This window comes from Crotalus tigris, unplaced genomic scaffold (genome assembly GCF_016545835.1).
Source record: "Crotalus tigris isolate CLP2741 ecotype Arizona unplaced genomic scaffold, ASM1654583v1 scf7180000024471.848039, whole genome shotgun sequence".
Taxonomy (NCBI): domain Eukaryota; kingdom Metazoa; phylum Chordata; class Lepidosauria; order Squamata; family Viperidae; genus Crotalus; species Crotalus tigris.
Window position 1 is genome coordinate 569,587 of NW_024100642.1, and position 25,357 is coordinate 594,943.

The window sequence follows — 25,357 nt, forward strand, 5'->3', positions numbered from 1 at the left end:
CAACTCACCTCACAGGATTGTTTTTTTGGGGCGAACATGAGGAAGGAAGATTAGTTGCCACCTTGAGTGATTTACAGTTAAGTGAGCTCTGCCCCATTTTACAACTTTTCTTGCCACAATGAAGTGAATCACTGCAATTGTTAAATTAGTAACAAGGTCCTGAAGTGAATCTGGCTACCCCATTGATGTTTTGCTTGCCAGAAGGTTGCAACCGTCATAACTATGAACCAGTTGCCAAATTCAAGTCTGAATTTGTGGAAAAACACTCAAAAACGTTATTTTTGTTTGGTCCTTGCCCTTATGACGGCAGCAGCAACCCCACAGTCATGTGGTCAAAAATTGGGTGCTTGGTAACTGACATATATTTATGACGGTAGCAGTGGGCTAGGATGCCTTGACTACAATTTGAACCCTTCCCTGCTGGCTTGACAAGCAAGGTCAATGGAGGGGAATCCAGATTTGCTTAATGACTGTGCTTCACTTAACGGCAGTGATTCCCTTAACAACCTATTTAAAAATAGGTTTTATACAAAATTGGGCGTGATTCAGTTAGCAGCCCTCTTGCTTAGTAACGGAATGCTGGTCCCAACTGTGATTGTAAGTTGAGAACCACCTATAGCTCCCATAATGAGCAGGTGTACCATGCAATGGTATCAAGTTAATGCACAAATTAATTTGGGGGGGGGGAGAAGGCAAGGAAGAGGTGTGCAACTGCAACTACTCAGGGTAATAAGCAAAAGTAGTTAGTATTTCCTCATTGCTTGAATTACGCTATTTTTTCCCCCTATTTTACCACAGAAGCTTAGGTACAAACAAATCGCATTGGGTACGCTGGCTGAGGAATTCTGGGAGCTGAAGCCTACAAGTCATAAACGGGCCAAGTTTGAAGACCCCTGGTTTAGGGCCTTGCAGGCCAATTTATAATTAGATATTTGGGAGATCAAGCCCAGTACTTTCTTCAGCACAACTAGTCAGAAACTCCCAGGAAACTTTCCGAGCACAAGAACAATACTCGAACCTGTTTGTCCCTCAGCTTCTGAAATGCCAACGCAAACCATGTCTGAAGTTCCACTGTGCAGCCATTGGGATCAGCAAATAGCCATGAGAAGCCCTCCTGTTCTCTTCTTCAACCAACCCTCCCATCTCCTCCAGAACGCTCATGTAGTTCCCCTGCTGCTCCAATTCAGTATTTCCTTTCTCCAGATACACCCTAGTCCTCATTCATTTCTCTCCAAAGTTTCCTATTGTGCGCATGCCAGACATGAGTCCATGTGCGTGATTAACTGCATAAGCCAAAGCAGTTATAGAAGAAATGCTGTTGGGGGAAAAACAATTCTAAAGAACCGGGACTGTTAAACCCAGTAGCGGAGCAAATATTAAACCAATCTAGCCAAAAATAATGTGGCAGGGAGTTCCACCGATACCGTACGAACCAGATGCATCCTGCAGTTTCCTGTCTTTGGGTTTCTATTATATGCCAGGACATTTTCTGTCCCCCAGCACCCTCCCCTCCTAATTGTCTGGACAAGTGAATGAGAGGCACGGCCACTTGTTCCCTAAAACTCATTTATGATTGCTTACCTTTTTGAGGTGCTCATATCCACCGGCTCATCTCCCGTCTGAACCTCCACTCTGATGGTTGCTTTCATCTCTCCTCCTTTTAATAATCCCTGGACTCTACTAGATCCAGACTCAGTCTTTAGCTTAAGGTCCCCCCCTTCAGAGTTGGCCTCAGGGCCGCCCAAAAGCCCCTTGTCCATTTTCATCTTTTTACAGTCCACGTCGTTTTGGGTGATTTCCCGTTCAAGTGCTCGCTTCTGACTTCGTGTCCTGCAAGCTTCCTCCGTCATTATGGTGCTCTGGAAAAGAAGCACAAGGAGATGGGGGAAAGAGAAAGAAAAAGAGAGAGGGGGGAATGGGGGAAGAGAAAGGGGGGAGAAAGAGGGAGGGAATGGGGAAGAGAGAGAAAGGGGAAGAGGGAAAGAGAGAGACAGAGGGAAGAAGAGAGAGATAGAGGGAGGAAGGGTGAGAGACAGAGGGAGGGAGGGAATGGGGAAAAGAGACACAGAGAGAGGGGGAGAGAGAGGGAGGGAATGGGGAAGAGAGAGAGACAGAGGGAGGAAGAGAGAGATAGAGGGAGGAAGGGTGAGAGAGAGACAGAGGGAGGGAATGGGGGAAAAGAGAGAGGAGGGAGAGGGAGAGGGGGAGAGAGAGAGAGAGAGAGAGAGAGAGAGAGAGAGAGAGAGAGAGAGAGAGAGAGAGAGAGAGAGAGAGAGAGAGAGAGAGAGAATATGTTAAAAGTACACTAACCGGGTGCCATACTTTACCACATATATGGCAAATCAAGTTGTTCTGCTCCGATCCTATACTCACATCCCCCCTCTATCACGCTCTTTGTGGAAATAAAATAATCAAAAGCTAAGACCGGTTGGGGGAAAAAAAACAGGTGCAAGCATGCCTAACTTCCCATAGGAAATCGGGAGCTTCCATCAACAAAGTTTGTTTTTCTTATCATTTTAGATACCCGATTTTCTTTAAAGTTTTACTTCTTGTGAAGTCTCCAAGGCTCCGTGAAAAGCCTTTCCTATGAAGAGGGTTGGGGGGGGGGCACGCGCTCCTTTTCTCCTACCCCATCAACTCTTCATGGTCCAAAACTGGCAACTTTAGACTGATGCTGAAAGTAAGGCACCTGATTCGGCAACGTCCTTAAAAACTAGGAGAGCTGGGTAACTCTTCCCATCCCAACAGTCTATAAAGTCTGTTCTGAACGTGCTCCGGATCTTTAGGAATCAGGTGGGAATTGGGGAGACTTGAGGGAAAAGGGCTTAAAAAAAAAAAGTTAAGTTCGGAGGAGGGAACATGCACTGGGGAGGCCTGCTTCTGACCAAGCCTCTCCAAACCCTACCTGCAAGAAACACACATAACTGATGGGGGTAGGGGGAGGAGAGATGAGTCAGTTTGTGATCCCATGACATCACTGGATCTACACATGACCCTTTCCCAGGATTCAGTCGGGAGACACAAAGCACTTTCCAGAAAACCGGTCTGAACTGGTTCCAGACAACAAGCTAAGTGTCGTTAACCCTAGCAGAGACACCATCTTGCAGTGCTTGGCGTGCTGCTGCTGCTGCTGCGGCATCTGCTGCAGCTGGCATTCCACAACAGAAGTCCCGGGGACCATCCCCTCTGCTCCTCTTAAAGGGGCAGCGTGCTTGACACCAGCGCAGCAATGGCTGCCCGGCCACCACTTGGCCAGGAAAAGCCACTTGGGGGAAAATACTTTAAAAATAAATAAATAAACAAACAAACAGATGAATAAATAAATAAAAGTAAGCCAAAAAAGAGAAAAGAAGGTCCGACTCAGAATTAGAAGGAGGGAAGAGGGGGAGCAGGGAAAAAGACAGGACAGCGAGACTATGGGGAGGAAAAAAAATAGTTGGCGAAGGGAGTGTAACTTTCTCAATGCAACTACGAGAAAAACTAAAGAGAGGGAGAAGAAATAATTTTTAAAAAGCCTTGCAAAGTAAAAGAGGACATTTCAAACACTCCAAAGGGAAGAAGGCAAGTGGCTTTTAGTTTCAAGACATTTCAATTTTTTGAGTTTTCACTCCGTGAGAGTCCTCGATCTCTTCAAATTCTACACATCGCCCCCTCCCCAAAAAACACCTCCACCATAACCTGCTGAAACAAAATCATTATTTCTTTTCTGATCCGCAACAGTTCAGCCAAAGCAGCTGGGGGGAATCTCTGGGTTTGGAGCCAATGTATTTTGAGGGCTTTTGAAGGTTTCAGATTGTGATATACACACAATACAGAAAGTCTCTGCTGCCCATTGACAATTGGGACTTTCTGAGGATGTATTTCTAAAATATGCAAGGGAAGCCTACATTTCTCTAATTCTATTCTCCAAATTATGGCGTAAGCTATTCATGGGGAACAAGGTGCACAAACCGTAACACGGTCACAAGAGTCTCTTATGATCTGCTTCGTAGGAAGGGACATTATACTGCTTTTTAGTTGGGACACCCCTGCACTACAATATTCTTTGGATCCCCAATGTGACAGAAAGACACAACAACATAACAAGCCCTTTCTGCTGAAGGGAGTTGGGCGGCCCAATCCCACTGGGCTGAACTGGCTCCTCAGAGAACCTGGTTCCATGTCATGAAGGGCTTTAAAGATGATAACAACACCCTGAATGGGAGCCAGAAGCAAGGGGTCTCCAGAACTGTCTGCGCCGCTATATTTCTGGAAACATTTGAGAAGAATCGTACCTGTCTGAAACCAGCTGCCAGTCAATTTTGACTGGATTGGGCTTTGCAGGCAAATGGCCAGGGTGAAGGGCAGTTGGAAAACAACTGGTACCAATTCCTAATAGACTGATTTATCTGGACTGCTATACCAATTGTAGTTTCCATTGCAGTAATTCAAACTAGATGTAGGGCATGAGAGCCTGAGCACACAGTCTATGTCAGGGGTCTTCAAACTTGGCCTATTTATGACTTGTAGACTTCAACTCCCAGAATTCCTCAGTCAGTGTGCCTGGCTGAAGAATTCTGGGAGTTGAAATCCACAAGTCATAAAAGGGCCAAGTTTGAAGATCCCCTGGTCTATGTCTTCATACTCCCCCGACATCCTACCCCAATTGTATTTTTAGCAGAATAACAGAGTTGGAAGGGACCTTGGAGGTCTTCTAGTCCAACCCCCTGCTCAGGCAGGAAACCCTATACCATTTCAGACCAATTGCTGTCCAATCTCTTCTTAAGATTATCTTAATTAAAAAAGAAACATACTGTAAAGGAAATCAACCGCTTCATGCATAACTTGTATTTCAAGCAATGCTTCCAGACCCATGTTGACCGTGGTAATATTTGTTAACAATATTCTGGTGGGCAGATACACCCAAATGTTTTATTTACCTTTGGGCAAGTTAGGTTCTCTGGTTATCTCTAATAATTTTGTGAGATTGCCCACAACATTCACCTCCAGATGTGTCCATCACGGCAAAAAGGTAGGGGACCCCTATGCTAACCAACAGCTTATTTCAACCACAATTTATTAAATAAGCCACAGATCACAGATGCTGAACAAAAATAAAAAACAAAAAAAACCCTCCATATGGTAATTAGCATAATTGAACCACCCAGTCATTGTCTGACTGCCTCGTCCAGAATCTCCCAGCCCTACTTAGAGATGGGGAAAAGCTGAGTGTCAGAGTGTTACCTCCCAAGTTATGGTGCCTCGTTCTCATTTTGCATAAATAAATTTGCAACTTAGGATGCCTGGGAAATGCTTGGATGTAGGGAGAACAAGAGCAAAAACTCAAGATCCCAACAGAAGTTACTCACAGGCAAACTGAAGATAAGAGAGCATGGGAACAACAAATAAAATTCAGAACAAAGTTAAGGATGGCTCAACAGGGATCCAATTCTTCCTGAACTCCTAGCTAGCAAATCAAACAATTTTTTTTTAAAAAAATAGGTGTATTTTGCCCAGAGTATGAAATGAAGGGCCTTTTCCGAACAAGAAAAAGATTGCAAATAGCTCCTAACTACTGATTCTCCCTCTACCCTAGCAAAGGATCCTTTTAAATCTCTATGTAGCCAACAATGGCGCCCTATCAAAGTTTTCACCTCATACATCTCAGCTGTTCCACCAGCTCCCATTACACTAGAGCAGGGGAGGGCAACCTTGCCTCTTTTATGACTCGTGGACTTCAACTCCCAGAATTCCTGAGCCAGCATGGCTCAGCTTGGAAACCTCTCCCTTTCCCCTCAGCATGGCCGGCTCAGGAATTCTGGGAGTTGAAGTCCACAAATCATAAAAGAGCTAAGGTTGCCTATCCCTGCACTAGAATCAAAAGCAAAGGGAAAGCTTCATCCCAATTTAATGCTGTTTTCACAGTCTTAGCCCACATCCATCTTGGGGCAAAGAGAGTTTTCATACAGGAACGCTACTCACGAGCCATAATAAAACCAGCAGGCTATTGCCCTCATCTCTTAGAAGAGTTATTTCCTTATTACAGTAATTTGTATATACCACCTGCAAATGCCTCGCCTTTCCCTGGGATGTTGCAACCATCATCAATATGAGCCAGTTGCCAAGCGGCTACATTATGATCACCTGACTATTGGGCCGCCGCAACAGTCATAAGTGTGAAAAATGGTCGCAAAAATCACTTTTTCCCAGTTCCATTGTTAAGTTCAAACCATCACTAAACAAAGGTTTATAAGTCAAGGATTACCTGTACTGAAGCTCAGCTTGGGGAAGACTGCTCTGCGTGGGCCAGAATATTCGTCAGCACAAGCCAGAAAGCTTCCTGCTACCACTTCTTCTAATTCATTACCACTTGTTGATATCATTCATTGCAAAAGACTGGACTGTGGTGAATGCAAACCTTAAGGTTTTTGACTCACGTTGTATGTGACTTCATGGAAGTTAGTAGCCCACTTGCAACACAAACATATGTGCAAAAAGACACATTTGTGATACTGGGAAACTGTTCAGTTTTTGCTTGGTTATCTTCTCTAGTCAGCCCAGGAAATCTTGGTCGAGCAGGGGGTTGGACTATATGACCTCCAAGGTCTCTTCCAACTATGTCAGTGATGGCGAACCTTTTAGAGACCAAGTGCCCAAACTGCAACCCAAAACCCATTTATGCATTGTCGGGTGCTGGGTGGGTGTGGCCCATTGGGTGGGCGTGGCTGCAGTGGTAACAGCAGACTGGGTGGGACTAAAAAGTTCAATCAATTCCAACTTTGCAAGATCTTTTTTTTTCCCCCCGTGAGAAGTTGAAATTGACTGATTGATTGAACCTTTTTTTTTTTTGTGCACGGTGGCGGAGGCCTAAAGTGAAAAGGTTTTATAAAACCCAGCTGAAGGCCTAGGACTGGGGCGATGGTGCACGTGCCCACAGAGAGGACTCTTGAGTGCCGCCTCTGGTACCCGTGCCATAGGTTCGCCACCACTGAACTATGTTAATAATAATAATAATAATAATAATAATAATAATAATAATGATGATGATGATGATGATGATGATGTTGGAAGGAACCTTGGAGGTCATCGAGTCCAACCCCTTGCTCAGGCAGGAAACCCTACACCAGTGGTTCTCAACCTGTGGGTTGGGACCCCATTTGGGGTCAAACGCCCATTTCACGGGGGTCGCCAAACAACGCAGTCCGCCATTTTTTTCCCCCTTTTCCTTAGCTGTGCTACTCCCTTTTATTCTATTGGCTTTTGAAAGCCAATAGAATAGACTCTCTTGAATAGAGTCTAATTCTCTTGGCTTTCAAAAGCCAATAGGAATGTCCAGGCTGTCTCTGCCCTGCTTAGCCCGCCAAAAGTCCCATTCTGCAAACGGTGCTGCACCAGTTGAGTAGTCCTCGACTTACGACCGGTTGAGTAGTCCTCAACTTACGACCGGTTGGGGGTCACGGCATTAAAAAGGTTGAGAACCACTGCCCTACACCATTTCGGACAAATGGTTGTCCTCTCAACCCAAACACAGAGGACATCAAATGTTTTTCTCAACTTGACACATAGGTAGTACTCCAGGTAATACCCATTTTTGTTTGTTGATTTGCCTATCTTAAAATAGCATTAGTTCATAATTAGGCAATTTACATAAATTCTGGTTATTTTTGTATGGATTAGGATGGAAAGAGCTATACAGCCTTGATAAAATTTTCACCAAGTTACTGGGAGAGAAATTTCAATTCACCGCAGGAAACCAGACTGAGATTTAGACATATTTTTTTCAAGACTACTTTTAGCATTTTACTATTTTCTTGCCTTATAAATTAATGCATAGAAACAACCTATCGGAGACCGCTTATTCTCTGTGCTTCAAGACTGGAAAGCCATATTTGCCATATTGGCAACCCCTGAATCTGTTTAGGACCATCCCTCTCCCTTAAAGAAAAGAAGACCAACCTGGGATAAGTCAGGCAGTGTCTTTTCCAACATGGGTGTCTTGTGACAGAATTTTATCACATATTGACTGAACCACCTCCTGCTTGAAGACAGGCAGAGAGAAGGGACCTGGTTGGGCAATTACTGCTTTCTTTCGCCACTGTAGGGAAAGTTATAGGAAGAAAACATAAAAGTAGAAATGAATTCCATTTTAAGGTACAAGAGAAGAATCAGGCATACACCCAGGTTTCCCAGCGTAGACTACATCACTGTGTCAAAAGAAAGGTTAGTTGTCTGGTTAAAGAAATCTTCATTTAAAGGAGAATATTTGTAGCTCAAGGTTGAAATCAGGGGTCCTTGGTGCTCTCTCCACTGATGATGTTACCTAGCTAGGTAATGCAATGTCTGCAAGAAAACAACCAAGCTCAGAAAGGACCAAGGACCCCATAAATCTTGATTTATCCCACAGATTTTCATCAATTGTCTGCATTCAAGTAACAAGGATATTGCTTGAAACTGATATGGAAGAAGGTATCATTTTTTAAAATTATAAAATATTGTGTTATGTGCCATCTCACCATTCTTTGTCCACAGGACTCAGAATTTTCAGATTTTCTCCTAATAGGTTCCCCCCACCCCCATCCCCTGCTATCCTGATTTTTTTTTTCCAGATGAAATAATTGCCAAGAAGTGAATTAGGCCATCTCTGGTGCCACCCTGGGAATGAGTAATTAACAGCTTATACACCCAAACAAACAATGTGACCTTTCAACAATGACCATGGGCAAAGATATTCTTTCCAGTACTGTATTTGTTTTGCTCTTATGTTTTCAAATAATCAATTTTATCCTGCTTTTGTACTTGTGGAAATGCATCTAGGTGGGCTTGTTGGGAACTGCAGCCTCGCATATCTGAAGGCTACACAGGTGTGGAAAATACCCACCTAATGTTGGATACACAGTTCTCCTCAGGAAGTAGCCATACAGTATACTCTTTACTTATAGATTTATATTCCACTTTTTATGCAACAGTCCAGTAATGTTCCCTCCTGTTTTTCCTAGCTCATGAGATAGGATGAGCTGAAAGAAGAGACGCTTGTTTGCTTCTGTCTATCTGTCTCTCCCTAATCACTCAGGGAGAGATGCCAACCCTCCACCTTTGATCTTATATGAAGTCAGCCTGTTTGACCAGCTGATTCTGTGGCAGAGGGGGACTAAAACTGGGGTCTCTCTGCCCTAATCTAGCATCTTCCCACTATTTGGTTGATTCTTGGGCTGAGACGGGAGGGATTGGCCGAAAATCAGCCAATGAGCTTCTGGGGCTGAAGGGAGCTAGAGTCTGGATCTCCTTGTTCCAAGTCCAGCACTTGGGACTTGGAAATTCGCAGATGACACCAAACTGGCAGGAGTAGCCAACACCCCAGAAGATAAACTCAGGATCCAAAAAGATCTTGACCAACTTGAACAATGGGCCCTATCCAACAAAATGAGTTTCAATGTGGAGAAAAGCGAAGTCTTACGTTTAGGCAGGAAAAACCAAAGGCACAAAGACAGATTGGGCAAGACCTGGCTTAAAAAACAGCAACTGTGAGAGGGACCTTGGAGTCCTAGTAGACAATCACTTGATTATGAGCCAGCAGTGTGCAGCAGCAACCAAAAAAGCTAATACAATCATGGGTTGTATAAACAGAGGCATAGAATCAAGTACCGCTTTATAAAACCTTAGTAAGACCACACCTGGAATACTGCAGCCAATTTTGGTCACCAGTTTGGAAAAAATTCAAAGAGCAACTAACATGATCAAAGGCCTGGAGACCAAAACATACGAAGAACAGCTGCGGGACTTGAGTTTGGCTAATCTAAAGAAAAGAAGAAATAGGGGTGACATGATAGCAGTGTTCCAGTCTCTGAGGGGCTGCCACAAGACAGAGGGGGTCAGGTTATTCACCAAAGCACCAGAGGGAAGGATGAGAAACAATGATTGGAAACTGATCAAAGAGAGAAGCAACCTGGAATTAAGGAGAAACTTCCTGACAATGAGGACAATCAACCAGTGGAACAGCTTACCCCCAGAAATCATGGGCGTTCCATCACTGGAGATTTTTAAGAGGAGACTAGACATTCACCTGTCTGAGACGGTGTAGGTTCTCCTGCTTGAGCAGGGGGATGGACTAGAAGACCTCCAAGGTCCCTTCCAGCTTCTATTCTATTCTAACCTCTCCACGTCCAGCCCTACATTATGAAGAGATTTGCACCTAACAGCAATGAGAGGAATTAGGGGCTGGAGGAGGAGGGCGCATGGGAGCTGAACAAAGATGAAAGTTGCTTACAATGGGCTACAAGAAACCTTTTTCACTGGAGAATGCACCTGGGGTTTCTTCTTTCGAACCGTGTGCAGTGTTCCCACTGGGCTGTGGTCCTTATATATTGTACACATGGGAGCAGAGATAAGGTTTCTTGAAGGGAAAGGATATGATAAACAATAATAGCCTTTGACTATCAGCCACTCGTTTAGTGATCGTTTGAAGTTACAGTGGCACTGAAAAAATGACTTATATTCAGTCCTTGCACTTATGCTTGTGGCAGCATCCCCACAGTCACATGAACCAAATTCGGGTGCTTGTCAACTGGCACGTGTTTATGACATATGCATATGCAACGTCCCAGGATCCTGTGATCAACCCTTGTGACCTTCCCAGCTGGCTTCTGACAAACAATCGGGACATGGCGTCTTTGCTTAACAACTGCATGATTCACTTAGCAACTGCAGTGACTCACTTAACAACAGGGCAACAAAATCATATCAGACACGACTCACTTAAGAACCACCTTGCTGGTCCCAATGGTGGTCGTAAGTCAAAGACTTACCTACCTACCTGCCTACTTACCTACACGTACAGACACTCTGTGTGTGTGTAATGTGTGTAATTAGCTTTTTTAAACTTGAAAACTTAAAAAACAAAATATATACACTTCTGAATTGCCACAAAAAGTTGGTACAGAATCACAGATTCATAGGGCTGGGAAGGATCTTCTGAATTGCCATAAAAAGTCTGTAGGGTTGGAAAGGATCTTGGAGGTCTTCTAGTCCAGCCCCCTGCCCAAGGCAGGACTTCTCGCACCACCTCAGACAAATGGACATCCACAAATGGCATCTTGAATCCTCATGGATATTCAAAAAAATTTCTCAAATGAGCTAAAGGCTGGACAGCCGAAAGTGACTAATATTCTTATTAGTCAGGATGGAATACAAACAAGCAAAGAAGTACTAAGGGAATACAATTTAAAACTTGCTTTGCGATAAGGGCAATCTCTAAAATAAAACTTTCAATTGCCTATAATTCAGATTAGAAAACCCTCAGCTTACTAAAATCCTAAGTATTCTTTCACATCTCAAACTGCTGATAAACTGCAGAAGTACTGTAGTACTTAAAAGCTTATTTATTTTCTCCCTTCAACTCATTTATATCCTTGCTTTCCTAAACATTGTGATTCTGGCATTAGCCTATTTAAAAGTTACTGCTCCCTTCCCAAAACCTTTGTTAAAAATCTTTTCCATTGATTTATGGATGCCTGTTACTACCAGTCTGATTTTTAAAATATTTTGAAATTAAACTTTAAAATAAAATTTAATTTCACTTACCCAAACAAAACTTAATAATAATAATAGTAATAGATGAAAAAGGGGTGGAGATAAGGATGTGCAGCTTTTGAAAGAAAAAAAAATCCGAAGTTTTTTCTTGGAAATAAAAAAAAAAACACCTCTCAGTTGCCCAACAATTCCCAGGCTTGGCTGACTGAAAGGCCTTGGCTGCAGCGTGTAAAGGGTTAAGTCCTGCCATCTTCATGCCATTCACTGATATGTCCATTAAGGGTGTTACATAACAAAATGGCAGACCTTAACCCTTTGCTTGCCACACTTCCTTTCACTGTCAGTCACACACTTCAGCAGGCTGAATCAAAAGCACCTAAAGAAAAATTCCCAAGGCTGAATGGGTTTATGAGATATTGTAACTTGCTTGCAAGAAAAGAGGGGGGAAATAGTCAGAGCAACAGTTAAAAGATTTTTAGAAGTTTTTTTTAAATAAGGCTTTAAAGCTTAAACTTAATGAACAACAAATTTAAAAACAATACAGCATAGAGGGAAAAAATCCTGACTTTTAAATTTTATATTTTTGACTTTTTTTTTTTTAAAAAAAAAACAGAGTAGAAGTTTTAATGCTAACAAAACTAGCTTTTCTTAGCAGGGGAAACACACTGTGCTTCTATGAACATGGAAATGCATTACCTTTGCGTCAGGTATGTTGAACAGAGATTTAAAATTACCCCAGACCTGCAGATTTTCAGAGTTTCTCCCACCCCACCTAGCAGCTATAACCACTGAAAACTAAGCCTGTTTCAATCTGCCCCCTCCCACTTCAAATTCCTAGGTCAGGGGTAGGCAACCTTGGCTGCACTACAGCATCTCTGACATGTGAGCATCCAGCTTCATCCAGCTCTAGCAAAGGAGAGCTCATGATGTCATGTGGCAGGCTGTTCCACCGGCTGACAGCTTATACAGTCAGAAAGTTCCTCTAGACCAGTGGTTCTCAACCTGTGGGTCGGGACCCCATTTGGGGTCGAACGACCATTTCACGGGGGTCGCCAAACAACGCAATCCACCATTTTTTTTCTCCTTTTCCTTAGCTGTGCTACTCCCTTTTATTCTATTGGCTTTTGAAAGCCAATAGAATAGACTCTCTTGAATAGAGTCTAATTCTATTGGCTTTCAAAAGCCAATAGGAATTGTCCAGGGTGTCTCTGCCCTGCTGAGCCCGCCAAAAGTCCCATTCTGCAAACTGGTGCTGCACCACTTGAGTAGTCCTCGACTTACGACCGGTTGAGTAGTCCTCGACTTACGACCAGCTGGGGGTCGCAGCATTAAAAAGGTCGAGAACCACTGCTCTAGACATCTAGCCAAAAATTCCTTCCTCTTAATTTTAGTCCACTGGTTTCAGGCCTGCTCCCTGGAGCAACAGAGAATGGATCTCCTCCCTCTTCTGGGTGAGAACCTTTCAGATAACTGAAGACTAATATTGTATTTCCCATTGTTTTTTTCTCAGACCCTTTAACCATTCCTCCGTGGGCTACATCTCCACCTTTCTACCATCTTGGTAATCCTCCTCCATTTTTCCCCATTGTCCTTTTTGAATGGGGGCGCCCAGAACTGAATATACATCTCCAAGCCAGGTCTGACCATGGCAGAGTAGAAGGGAACAATTATTTCTTATGAGTTGCACTGTAATTTTTGTTGATGCGCCCCAACAAAATATTTGCCTTTTTTTGCAGTTGCATCATGCTGCTGGCTCGCATATAATTTGTGATGAACGAGGACATCCAGAGAACCCTCTCAAATGTACTACAGGTAGTCCTAGATCGGGGTAGGCAACCTTGGCTCTTTTATGACTTGTGGACTTCAACTTCCAGAATTCCTGAGTTGAAGTCCACGAGTCATAAAAGAGCCAAGGTTGCCTACCCCTGTTCTAGATTTACAGCAGTTCATTTAGGGACCATTCGAAGTGACAACAGCACTGGAAAAAAAGTTACTTATGACCATTTTTCACACTTATGACGGTTGCAGTGTTCCGAGGTCACGTGATCTCCTTTTGCTACCTTCGGACAAGGGACGTCAAATGGGGAAGCCAGATTCACTTAATCATGTTACTAATTTAAGAACTGCAGCAATTCATGTGGTAAGAAAAGTCATAAAAACGGGGCAAAACTCACTTAACAAATTTCTCACTTAGCAACATAAATTCTGGGCTCAACTGTGGTCATACGTTGAGGACTACCTGTATTGCCAAACCAGGCCAGGTCTCCCCATCCTATATTTTTGTAGCTCACATTTTTCTCCATTTTCCACTCCTTCCTGTTAAGTTTCTTCTCAGCCACAGCTGGGCACCTTCCTAGCCCCATCTCTCCCCGCATATGATTGTGAGTCAGTCCTACTGAGAGATGCAGTAATTATGGATGCAACAGAATTGCAATTGTGCCCTCGGCATCATTGTCAAAATGGAAAAATGGGGCACAGTGTGTTGAAATCGTCTGAAAGTGTAATGTGCAGGCTTCTTCTATGCCTATGTCCAATGCCATTGTAAAGTAACTTGCTAGTATCAGCCTTTGTTTTTCTAATACAGGGGTCTTCAAACTTGGCCCTTTGATGACTTGTGGACTTCAACACCCAGAATTCCTCAGCCAGGCACGCGTGCCTGGCTGAGGAATTCTGGGAGTCGAAGTCCACAAGTCATCAAAGGGCCAAGTTTGAAGACCCCTGTTCTAATACAATGGCTACTTCATGTAATCTGGGTTTAAAGTAAAGCAGGTTCAGAAATCTCATATTCTGTACTCATGTACTCCATCGTAAATAAATAAAATCACAGAACAGACAGTCCTCGCTTAATGACCAGTCACCTAATCACTCTTTGAAGCTGTGATGGACTTGAAAAAAAGCTATTTACAAGCCATCCTCAAAATTATGACTGCTGTACATAGACCCCATGCTGTCATATTATTCGCATTTTGGGCACTTGGCAACTAGCTCGCACTTGCGACTGGTTGCAGTCACGAGACCACAATTTGTCAAGGTTTGTACTGGTTTCCAGCAGGCAAAAGCTGCCTACTGGATATGCTGTATTTGCTTAATGCTCATGTAAATTGCTTAACGACCATCATAAAAAAACAATTGTAAAATCAAGTCAGTTCCAGGGGTAACCCACTAGCAACCGTAAGGACTCACATCCAAAATTCTGGGCTTAATTGTGGCTCTAAGTCAAGGACTACCTGAACAGCTTTTTCCAATGTTCTGATTCACACGCTATACTTTTGAGACAATAGCAGGGATCCCACAACTTGAACTATAGTTACTGGTTTAGCTTAGCTCAGGGGGATTTTTTAGCCAGCAGACTGATTCCTAAAGTGGGGGTTTCTAAGAAGACCATAAGCAGTCTATGAAATTAACAGTTTTCTCTGTTTCTACTGTTCTCCAGCAGCTAATTATAACGGTGGTGTACACTGCTTAGTAGTATGGAGGCTCTGTTTGGTCACCAAGGGGTAATGTTCACAGCTTCTGGAGGCAGGCTGTTCCACTGATTAATTGTTCTAGCTGTCAGGAAGTTTTTCCTTAGTTCTAGGTTGCTTCTCTCTTTGATTAGTTTCCATCCATTGCTTCTTGTCTTGCCTCCATACTGTTTAAAATGCTTTAGAGCTGGAAAGCCATCTAAACAAGGCTACCACTATACAGGGAGTCCCAACCATCCATTTAGTGACCAAAGTTACAACGGCACTGAAAATAGTGACTCATGACTGTTTTTCACACTTACGACCGTTGTAGCATCCGTATGGTTACGTGATCAAAATTCAGCCGCTTGGCAACTGGCTCATTTTTATGACGGTTACAGGGTCCTGGGGTCATGTGATCACCTTTTGCAACCTTCTGAGAAGCAAAGTCAATGGGGAAGCCAGATTCACTTAACAACCATGTTGCTAATTTAACAGCTGCACTGATTGACTTAACAACCGTGACATGAAAGATTGTAAAGTGGGACAACATTCACTTAACAACCGTTCCACTTAGCAACATAAATTTTGGGCTCCATTGTGGTCATAAGCCGAGGACTACCTCCTCCAAGTATTGGCTATTCCTGGCTTTCCACCTGCCCCCCCCCCAATGATAATGTTATGCTTTCCAGAGAGGAAGAAGAGGACCATTGACCATAACTAAAATTTCAATTTCTTCCCGCTAGGCAAATGATGCACAGCATCCTTCTTTTTAGTTCTGCTCCAATCTAATTAAACTCCCTAACTTTACTCCACTTATTATGATCCACTGACGGTCAAGACTGGTGACTGACATCCGGCTCTGCAGATCATCTCCCTATGAGCCAAGATTAACAGGGAATTCCACAGACTAAAGAAGAAACACCCAAGCAAAGCAATCAGAACACTGCTCCACTCCCAAAGGGACAGGCCATTGCCACATCCACCAGTTGATTTAGGCTAGATTGCACTGGTCTCCTAGCCACACCAACAAAAAAAACAGCAATTTTGAACACCAAGTGCTTTAATCCAGTAATCTTAGCCAAGCACCCCACCCCAGTCAAGGCTTGTCAACCTAGTCAACACTGAAGTCAAGAAGCTGCTAAATCAGGGGTGTCAAACTGCTGGCCCGTGGGCCGGATGCGTCATGCCAAAACCCCGCCCACCCCATTGCCGGCAATGGAAAAAAGGTCGCGATACGTCACGACATGTGACGTTGCGAGTTTGATACCCCTGTCTTAGATTGTCATTGAGATGTTGTCATAAACTACTATGAGTTTCATCTTGGCCTTCTGACACTGAGCTGAAATTAGAATGATGTCACTTTATTTTTTGCAACAACAATCCTTTTGGGTAGGATTAGACAGTAGAAATCTTCAAATTGGGATTGGCCTTTTTCTGCGGGAGCCCATCCTGTTCTCTTCTTCTACAGTTTCACATGGAAAGAGGTTTATTCCTGCTGTACAGAATCTTGAAAATGGTTTGTGAAATCAGTTTCCAAATATCTTTGAACTTAACAGAAAGCCTTAGCACCGTGGTGGTGAACCTCTGGCACGGGTGCCAGCAGCAGCACGCAGAGCCCTCTCTGTGGGCACGTGCACCGTTGCCCCAGACCTAGGCTTTCAGCTGGGTTTTATAAAACCTTTTCGCTTTAGGCCTCCGATGCCGTGTGCAAAAAAAAAAAAAAAAAAAAGGTTCAATCAATCAGTCAATTTCAATTTCTCAGGGAAAAAAAAAAGATCTCGCAAAGTTGGAATTGATTGATTGAACTTTTTAGCCCCAGTCTGGCATTAGCACCACAGCCACGCCCACCCAATGGGCGATGCCCACCCAATTGGCTACACCCATCCAATGGGCCACACCCACCCAATGGGCCACGCCCACCCGGCACCTGACCATACATAAGTGGGTTTTGGGTTGCAGTTTGGGCACTCGGTCTCTAAAAGGTTCGCCATCACTGCCGTAGCAAATTCCCCTGCCCCTGGAGAAACCGGAGACCCTGAGCTCAAAGTTTGAAAAGATTTATAAACTGGTAAAGATATCAATGCACCGGGCTTCAAGCAGCAAAGAAAACTTACTGCTGGTAGCTAATCATACCATTAGCAAATTAGTTTATATTCTTATAAATTTCCAAGATTAAGTCGCACCTGGAAGCATTTCCATGGTCAGACCTCAGCCATAATGAAAGAAGAGCAAGGAAAATTATATATATGGCATTAGAGTTGCCATGTCATTTCTACCGATAAGTAACTAAGAACTAAGTAACTAAAAACTAAGTAAGTAACTAAGGGGCGTTGGCTTACCTGAACACTGCATGTTTTTAAGAAGCGACTGGACAGCCACTTGTCTGAAATGGTATAGGGTAGTGGTGACGAATCTATGGCACGTGTGCCAGAGGAGGCACTCAGAGTCCTCTCTGCGGGCACGCGTGCCGTTGCCCCAGCAGAGTTTGCCAAAGTAGACAGCACATGGCGTTTGGAAGTGACAGGAAGTAAGCGGCGTTGGTCCCCTGGGGATGCCCCGAAGATGGCGAGGGACTGGCCCCGACCACGCTCACCCAGTCTGCTGTGACCACAGCAGCCATGCCCACCCAGTGGGCCACACCCCCCACCCCCCCTGAGGGCACCACAATGTTGATGCAGCCCTGGCACTTTGCGATAAATAAGTGTGTTTTGGGTCGCAGTTTGGGCACTCGGTCTCTAAAAGGTTCGCCATCACTGGTGTAGGGTCTCCTGACTGAAGAAGGGTCTGGACTAGAAGACCTCCAAGGTCCCTTCCCACTCATTCCATTCCATTCCTCCAGGATGCAATGCTAAACAAAATTAAATAGTACCCAGAACTATGAAGATTTGGAGATACTCTGAAGCACATGCAGGGGTCACCAGGTTGGGAAAGACCAAAATAGGTACTACATTGCCGTTAAGTCCACAGCCTTAAACCATGTTTGCATAAAAACTACTTTGGAATTAAGGCAGCATCCAACCAGGGTTGTTTTTCAAACCCAGTATATCAATGTATGGGATGATAAATCATATAATTAATTGTATAACTCCAGCGTCAGTTATTTTATTTATTAAATGTTTATTAATTACATTTATATGCTGCCCACCTCACTGTTTGGAGACTGTGGGCAGCTTACATTACAAAAGCTGAACTACAAATGTTAAATACTAAAAGTTAACAGAAATTAGGTATTTTAAGAACCAGTATACAGATGGGGTGGAGGTGGGGTCAGTTATGGTTTAGCAATCAGAGAATCTGGGCCTCCCTGGTAGAGTTCTTATTTCTAGCATAGGTCAAATCACTCTCAACAACTTTTAAGTTTTAAGCACAGTTTCACTTAGCAACGCATTTCATCGTGCAGGAAAAGGGGACTCTACAGAAGCAAGGGGCATGGGACCTGGGAAATCAAGTGCAGTACTTGGGATTGTTTGACATGCCGGAAGTATTTTCCTATGAATTTTGAATGCTGCAAGGTGAGCTGCGAACTTAGCGTAAGGACAGCCTACCTGAGTAACACACAGGGCCATTTTAAGGCCAGCATTTTGCTGCCTGCTACATACAGAAGGGCAAATATTTCACCTGTTGGAACATATGTAGCTGTTGCTTTAATTATAAATATATAATTATACACACACACACACACACAAATATATAAAATATATAGAAGATGTATCTACCTGCTCCGGATGTTCATGAGTCCTGAAGGAAGAATCGTAAAATTCTTTTGTCAGGGTGATCGAAAGTCAAGGAACCTACCAAGAAGACAAAGAGGGTGTTGAACTTACATGAATTTTAGATATCCTGGCCCCCTCACATTAGTAAGTGGTTAGAGTGATGGTGCAAAAGCAGAAATAAAGTACAAGCCACCTGATTTGAAACTGGCTTATTGCAGACTAGAATGTCATTTTTACTGCATAGTTTCAATCTCTTTGAGATCAACAACAGATATTCTAATGCTCCCCCCACCCATGGATTGCCTGCTTAAAATCCAATGACTAAAAAAAAAGCTACCTACTTAATTCACATCCGAGATCCCAAAGTACCCAATTTTAACTCTTTTAAGGAAGTGGGGTCCACTTCCCCCAAACAGAAGCCCTACACGACCTCATCTCAAATTGCAGGAAGTTTTTCTATTGAGATTTATGATGCTTAGTCAAGTCATCTAGCCCAGTAGGCAACCTTGGCTCTTTTATGACTCGTGGCTGGCTCAGGAATTCTGGGAGTTGAAGTCCACGAGTCATAAAAGAGCCAAGGTTGCCTACCCCTGATCTACCCTATAACAAGTAGACATCGACTTGCAACTAGTATTAAGATCAGAATTTTACACTGCTAAGCAAGACAGTTGTTAAGTAAGCCAAGCCTGATTTATGACCTTTTTTTGGCCATGGCTGTTAAACAAATCATTGTTAACGTGAATCATGTGGTTGTTAAGCAAATCTGGCTTTTTCTACTGACTTTGACAGGGGAGGGGGAAGCTGGCTGGGTAGATCACAAACGGTGATCACATGTTCCTGGGATGCTGCAACCATTGTAACTACATGTTGATTGCCAAATTCTAATCACATGACCGTGGGAATGCCACCGCAACAGTGCGAGGATCGGTTGCAATCCACTTTATTCAGGACTGTTGTAATTTCAAACAGTCGTTAAGTCAAGGACTTACTGTACTGCATTTCATCTGCCAGCAGTCCTTTGTGGCTATCTGACATACCATAATTGGAGGAACTGGAGTTGAACCTACTATGTCAGTGGTGGCGAACCTATGGCACGCATGCCAGAGGTGGCACTCGGAGCCCTCTCTCTGGGCACACGTGCCATTGCCCCAGCCTCGCCTCCCCCCATGACCCCCTCCTCACCAGCAGCCCCCCTGGAGGAGAGTCGCCCCCGAGCATGGCCCACATGAAGCAGCGCAGCCAAGGACATGACAGCCAGGCAGCGTAGACATGACCCATCCCGCACAGTTGATGCTGTGGGGTGCAGGCAGAGGGCATGGCCACCATGGCACTGCTGGGCTGCCTGAGCGATCTGCGGTGGGCCCTGGAGGCAGTGAGTGGCCCTGTGGGCAGGTGAAGTGGGCCCTGGGGGGGTGGAGCAAAGATGGGGTAGGGGGTGGAACAGGGGCGGGGCCAGTTTTGGGGCACTCGGTCTCTAAAAGGTTCATCATCATTGTACTATGTTCTAAATGTATCATTTTGTCCCAGAACTATGATTATAGGAGAATCGGCTGTGAATTTTTGTTCAAATAAATCTTGCTCAGAGTCATCTTCTTTGTTTGTCAGCGGCTCACTAGATTCTGGGAATGCAGAATCAAGTAAGGCCCGACCATGGAGTAATACAGGTAGTCCTCGACTTACAACAGTTCATTTAGTGACCATTCAAAGTTACAACAGCACCGAAAAAAGTGACTTATGACTGTTTTTCACACTTATGATTGTTGCAGCATCCCCACAGTCACGTGATCAAAATTCAGACACTTGGCAACTGACTTGTATTTATTATGGCCGCAGTGTGCCCCAGGGTCATGTGATCACCTTTTATAAACTTCTGGCAAGCAAAGAGAGGACAAGAAGCATCAGATGGAGACTAACCCAGGAGAGAAGCAACCTAGAACTAAGGAGAAACTGCTTGACAGTTAGAACAATTAACCAGTGGAATGACCTGCCTCCAGAAGCTGTGAATGTTCCAATACTGTAAGTTTTTAAGAAGAGACTGGACAGCCATTTGTCTGAAATGGTATAGGGTTTCCTGCCTGAACAGGGGGTTGGACTGGATGACCTCCAAGGTCCCTTCCAACTTGATTATTATTGCTTCTTTTCCCTGGGCTGACAGCAACTGGCCGAAGATCACCCAGGTGGCTTTGTGCCTAAGGCAGAATTAAAACTCATGATCTCCAGGGTTTTTTTTTTAACCTGGTACCTTAACTACCTTACCTGTAGTCTCTTTTCTTTCAGTTTGACACATGTTAAGGAAGGATAAGGAGGCTTTTTTCTAGCTCTATTGGGAATGGAGGTTTTTTGAACACAGGCTTACAGTGCCATGCCCAAAGGAAATTGAAAACACGGAGCTCCTGAAAAGCAGGTAAGAGGCTGGCTGAGCTAAGAAACCCAGGGTTTAAGACTACAACCTGACCTTACCCTAAGTAGCCCAAAGCTAGCAGTTCTTTCAGGCATAGACACTCTTGAGTTGGCAAACTGGGAATTATGCATGGCCCACCTGATGAAGTTACTCAGAGGGTATCAAAACATTCCTACACGCTTAAAATGTGCTTGTCCCAGCACTGGCCTTGCTACGAGTTTCACAGAAAAATTCCATTTCTCTGAAGTACAAAAGAACATCACCCAATCTAATTTGCATTATATAATCCCTTTCAATATGTATCACAGAATTCTTTAGGTTAATCCACACAGGGTAGACTGTCTCCCTGCTTTATTATGGTTCCATGGCAGAACAGAGCCTCTGCAGGCTGAAAACCCTGGTATCCTGGTATATCAATCCCTGGTATCTTGGAAAAAAAGACGGAAAAGGCCCCCAAACTCTAAACTCTGGTACAATCCATAAATGCAAATATCAACTGCCAGAATTCTCAAACACTACTATTCTGTTTGGAAAGGGAAGGCACCATTTTGGGGCGACTTGGGTGTGCTCCATTCCAGCTTAGGATTCTGGGAATCCTGGTCCCAAGACCTCTGGAGGGCATTCAGTTGTGGAATGCTAGAGTAGACCTTATGACTAATCAATCAGTTGTTTAAATTACAATGTTCATGAGAAAGTCTACACCCTTTTTCCTTGCTTTTTTTTTTTTAATGAAACATGCGCATTCCTCTTCTAGTTTCCTTTGTCTATTTAATTCAGCGGGACCCAAAATGCTGGGGGAAAAAAAAACCCTCCTGGGTTTTTAAACTTTTACTGTAATTTGTTTGCCTTGGATGAGGAAAAAAAGGAGCCATCAAACCAATTCAAAGATTGAGTCAAACTTTCTATGAAACCCCCTTTCCCTCCATATAGGGGCTTCAGGACAGCTGCCTGAATTACCTTCCCCAACACATATGAAAAATAAAAGTCCCTGGAAAATGTATATCCGTGTCAGATAAACTTTTATCTAAAAATGATAGGAGACTTCCTAATTAAATAGTGCTCCTCACCCATTTTTAAAGACGCATCACAGAAGTTAGCATGGGGAGCTGAGCTGAATTCCATAGCCTGTGAAATTTCCTTCTCCTTTTTAACAGGAACCCAAATACCTGCTTTTCAAGGCTCCACTGGCAAGCCTAAAAAACCCTCCGCAGAAACAAAATGCATGCCGCCGATCTCGGAAGCCTGGGGTGGGGCAGGGTTTTCACTGGCTTTAGCAAACCTTTCCTGCTGCCCCACTGGCCTCCTGCAGCACACAGACAAATTTCAGCAGGAGCCAAATACATTTAAATGGTGGAAGTAACCCCATAGAAATTGGCAAAAAAAAAAATATATCTTTTTTTTAAGCGATTATTTACTCGATTAATATCCAACATCTTGTTTCCCCTATTCAATCCAAAATCAGTGTCTCTTAAGAAAACGGTTTGACAGTATTACTTACACAGAGAGAGAGAAAGAGAAAGAGAGAGAAAGCGGAAAAGATTTGGAAACAAAAGTTGAACCACCAAGCTCTTTCCTCCCACCCAAGAGCAAAGCCAGCCAAACGCAAGACACCGTAGAGAAAACAATGCCCCGAACAGAAGACGAAGCTAAGAGTGAGTTAGGAATCTTAATTCCGTTTCTTCAGAAAAGATCCTGGGGAATTCAGGGTGGCAAAGAGTGTGTCTCCCCCACAAGGCGCTTCACTTCACTTCCCCAGCTCCCTGCCTTCTCCTGACCCACACGCTGCTGCTTACGAAGAGGAAATTACCAGCTGAGTGGAGGCTCAGGGCCCTGCCCCACTTCGTAGCTTCCCCTCCTCCTCTTCCCGGCAGGGAAGCCTGGCGAACTCCGAGTCAACTTCTCACGCAAAGAGCTGCCGCCGCCGCGTACATCCTCCTCCTCCTCCTCCTCCTCCAAAAGCTTAGTGGCCAAGGAAAGAAGGGGCTCAGTGCTCGGTGGGAGAGACCCCCCCCTTCGGGGTGAAGTGATGGTGGAAGGAAGAAAGATACCCCAGCGTGGAATGAGGTTATCTATGCATTCAACTGTCACATCAGAGACTGGAAGCTGTTTCCAGTGGGCGTTCCGAAAAAAAGTCAGGGAGAGACTCCGGGAAGAAGCTTCCTCCTCTAAGGGAGCCAATAAACAAGGCCGGCTCTTGCCCCTCTAAGCTGGCTTACGCTTCCGGAGCACTTGCAGGAATGACCTTAGGACTCGAGAGAGAGAGAGAGAGAGAGAGAGAGAGAGAGAGAGAGAGAGAGAGAGAGAGAGAGAGAGAGAGAGAGAGAGAGAGAGAGAGAGGTAATTGTGCTAAAGAGGCTGGATTTACAAAGAAGACCAGGCCCTGAAGACTTACACAGCAAGGCAGAAAGGAAAGGTGAACTGGGTATATTTAGCAGGCAGCAACGAACCACAAAGGGTCACTTTTTAAACTGATAACTGACGGGCTACAGAACTCTACTGAAATGATCATCTGGAACAAAGATTACAACTTTCTAGTTGAAGGATGAAAAATAGTTACAAGGAAGGATGCGTTAGAGACAAAGTTACAGCACACTGGAAAACAAGATCAGGCAATCTAACATTTTTGGACTGCGGTTGCATTTTTTTCTTCTTTTGTTAGTTTTAAAGCTTGGGGATGCATTTTTTTTTTTTAAACAGCTGGCCAGGACCGCTGCCTTGAAATGTAGAGGTTCTGCAGATAGGCAGGGCTGGGTTTTTCAGGCATGTGTGTATGCATTTTGGAGGCTTTTTAGGGATGTTAAGTAAATTTGTGGTATTTGAAAAAAAGGGAAGTAAACATACATCGGGTAAGTTGCTGAATTCTGGGAGCATCTTTCGCAGAAATGTCGAAACAGGAGATCTGGAAGAATGCTGAATTAAAGGTAACTGGGGGCTCATCCTCTGGAACTCATCCAGTGTTCTTACAAAGCCACCAAGATATGTCCTCAGTAACAGACAATGTCAGTGAACAAGTTTGGGATCATCTTCTTCAATATTTCTGGATCTTAAACTTTGTTTAAAGTGAGTGGACTCCAACTCCCAGAATTCTCCAGCCAGTATGCTGGGAAATTTTGAGAGCTGAAGTCTACACATCATAAAGATGGGAAACACAAAGATGGGAAACACAGTAAATGAAAGGATTTTCCAGTGCCCTTAGAAGTCCACTTGCCTAACACAACTTGGCCTGTTTCATCCAGTATAGTATACCATTTCCAACAATCGCTAGACTAAAAGGCACACTAAATCATGACAAATCATAAGGCTTCTTCCCCCCACCCTGCCCGCCATTTGTTCTGGGGCAGCTGATATTCCTAAAGGAACTGCTTCTGAACATGGAGGTTTCACAAGGATGCCTTTTTACGCAAGAACTGATAAAAGACCACTCCTGCTCTATCACACTGAAACCCACATCCTACATCGCCCAGAGTAAACAACCAGATGACTCAGAAAGCCTCACAAACAGGTTGTGAAATACTACTACTACTACTAAAGTTGATAAGAGTCCTTGGAGGTCATCTAGTCCAACCCCCTGCTCAGGCAGGAAACCCTATATCATTTCAGACAAATGGCTGTCCAGTCTCTTCTTAAAAACCTCCAGTGTTGGAGCATTTACCGCTTCTGGAGGCAGGCTGTTCCACTGATTAATTGTTCTCACTGTCAGGAAATTTCTCCTTAGTTCTAGGTTGCTTCTCTCCTTGATTAGTTTCCATCCATTGTTTTTTGTCCTGCCTTCATGTGCTTTGGAGAATAGCTTGACTCCCTCTTCTTTGTGGCAGCCCCTGAGATAGTGGAACACGGCTATCATGTCCCCCCTCGTCCTTCTCTTCATTAAACTAGACATACCCAATTGCAGCAACCGTTCCTTGTATGCTTTAGCCTCCAGTCCCCTAATCATCTTTGTTGCTTTTCTCTGTACTTTCTAGAGTCTCAACATCTTTTTAACACTGTGGTGACCAAAACTGGATGCAGTATTCCAAGTGTGGCCTTACCAAGGCATTGTAAAATGGTATTAACACTTCATGTGATCTTGATTCTATCCCTCTGTTAATGCAGCCTAGTACTGTGTTGACTTTTTTGGCAGCTGCAGCACACGGCTGGCTCATATTTAAGTGATTGTCCACTAGGACTCCGAGATCCCTCTCACAGTTACTGCTATTGAGCAAGGTACCACCTACACTACACCTGTGCATTTGGTTTTTCTTGCCTAAGTGTAGAACCTTACTTTTTTCACCATTGAATTTCATTTTGTTAGA

The 25,357-nt window shown here is 44.0% G+C and overlaps 1 protein-coding gene across 12 annotated transcripts in view; it reads right to left on the reverse strand.

Annotated features, from left to right (window-relative positions):
- Nucleotides 1–25,357, reverse strand: part of GATAD2A (GATA zinc finger domain containing 2A) — a 112,558-nt gene that overhangs the window by 34,850 nt on the left and 52,351 nt on the right. For 5 of the 12 annotated variants that reach the window (XM_039333020.1, XM_039333029.1, XM_039333018.1 and 2 more), the window contains 3 exons: nucleotides 18,668–18,742; nucleotides 7,936–8,074; nucleotides 1,582–1,859 (listed from right to left, as the gene is read on the reverse strand). In XM_039333020.1, the coding sequence (XP_039188954.1) occupies nucleotides 1,582–1,859; nucleotides 7,936–7,968 (311 nt within the window). In that variant the 5' untranslated portion in view covers nucleotides 7,969–8,074; nucleotides 18,668–18,742. Of the gene's footprint in view, nucleotides 1–1,581; nucleotides 1,860–6,244; nucleotides 6,450–7,935; nucleotides 8,075–18,667; nucleotides 18,743–22,872; nucleotides 23,316–25,357 lie in introns of those variants that run through there. The other 7 variants (XM_039333025.1, XM_039333023.1, XM_039333026.1 and 4 more) reach the window with 4 other exon arrangements.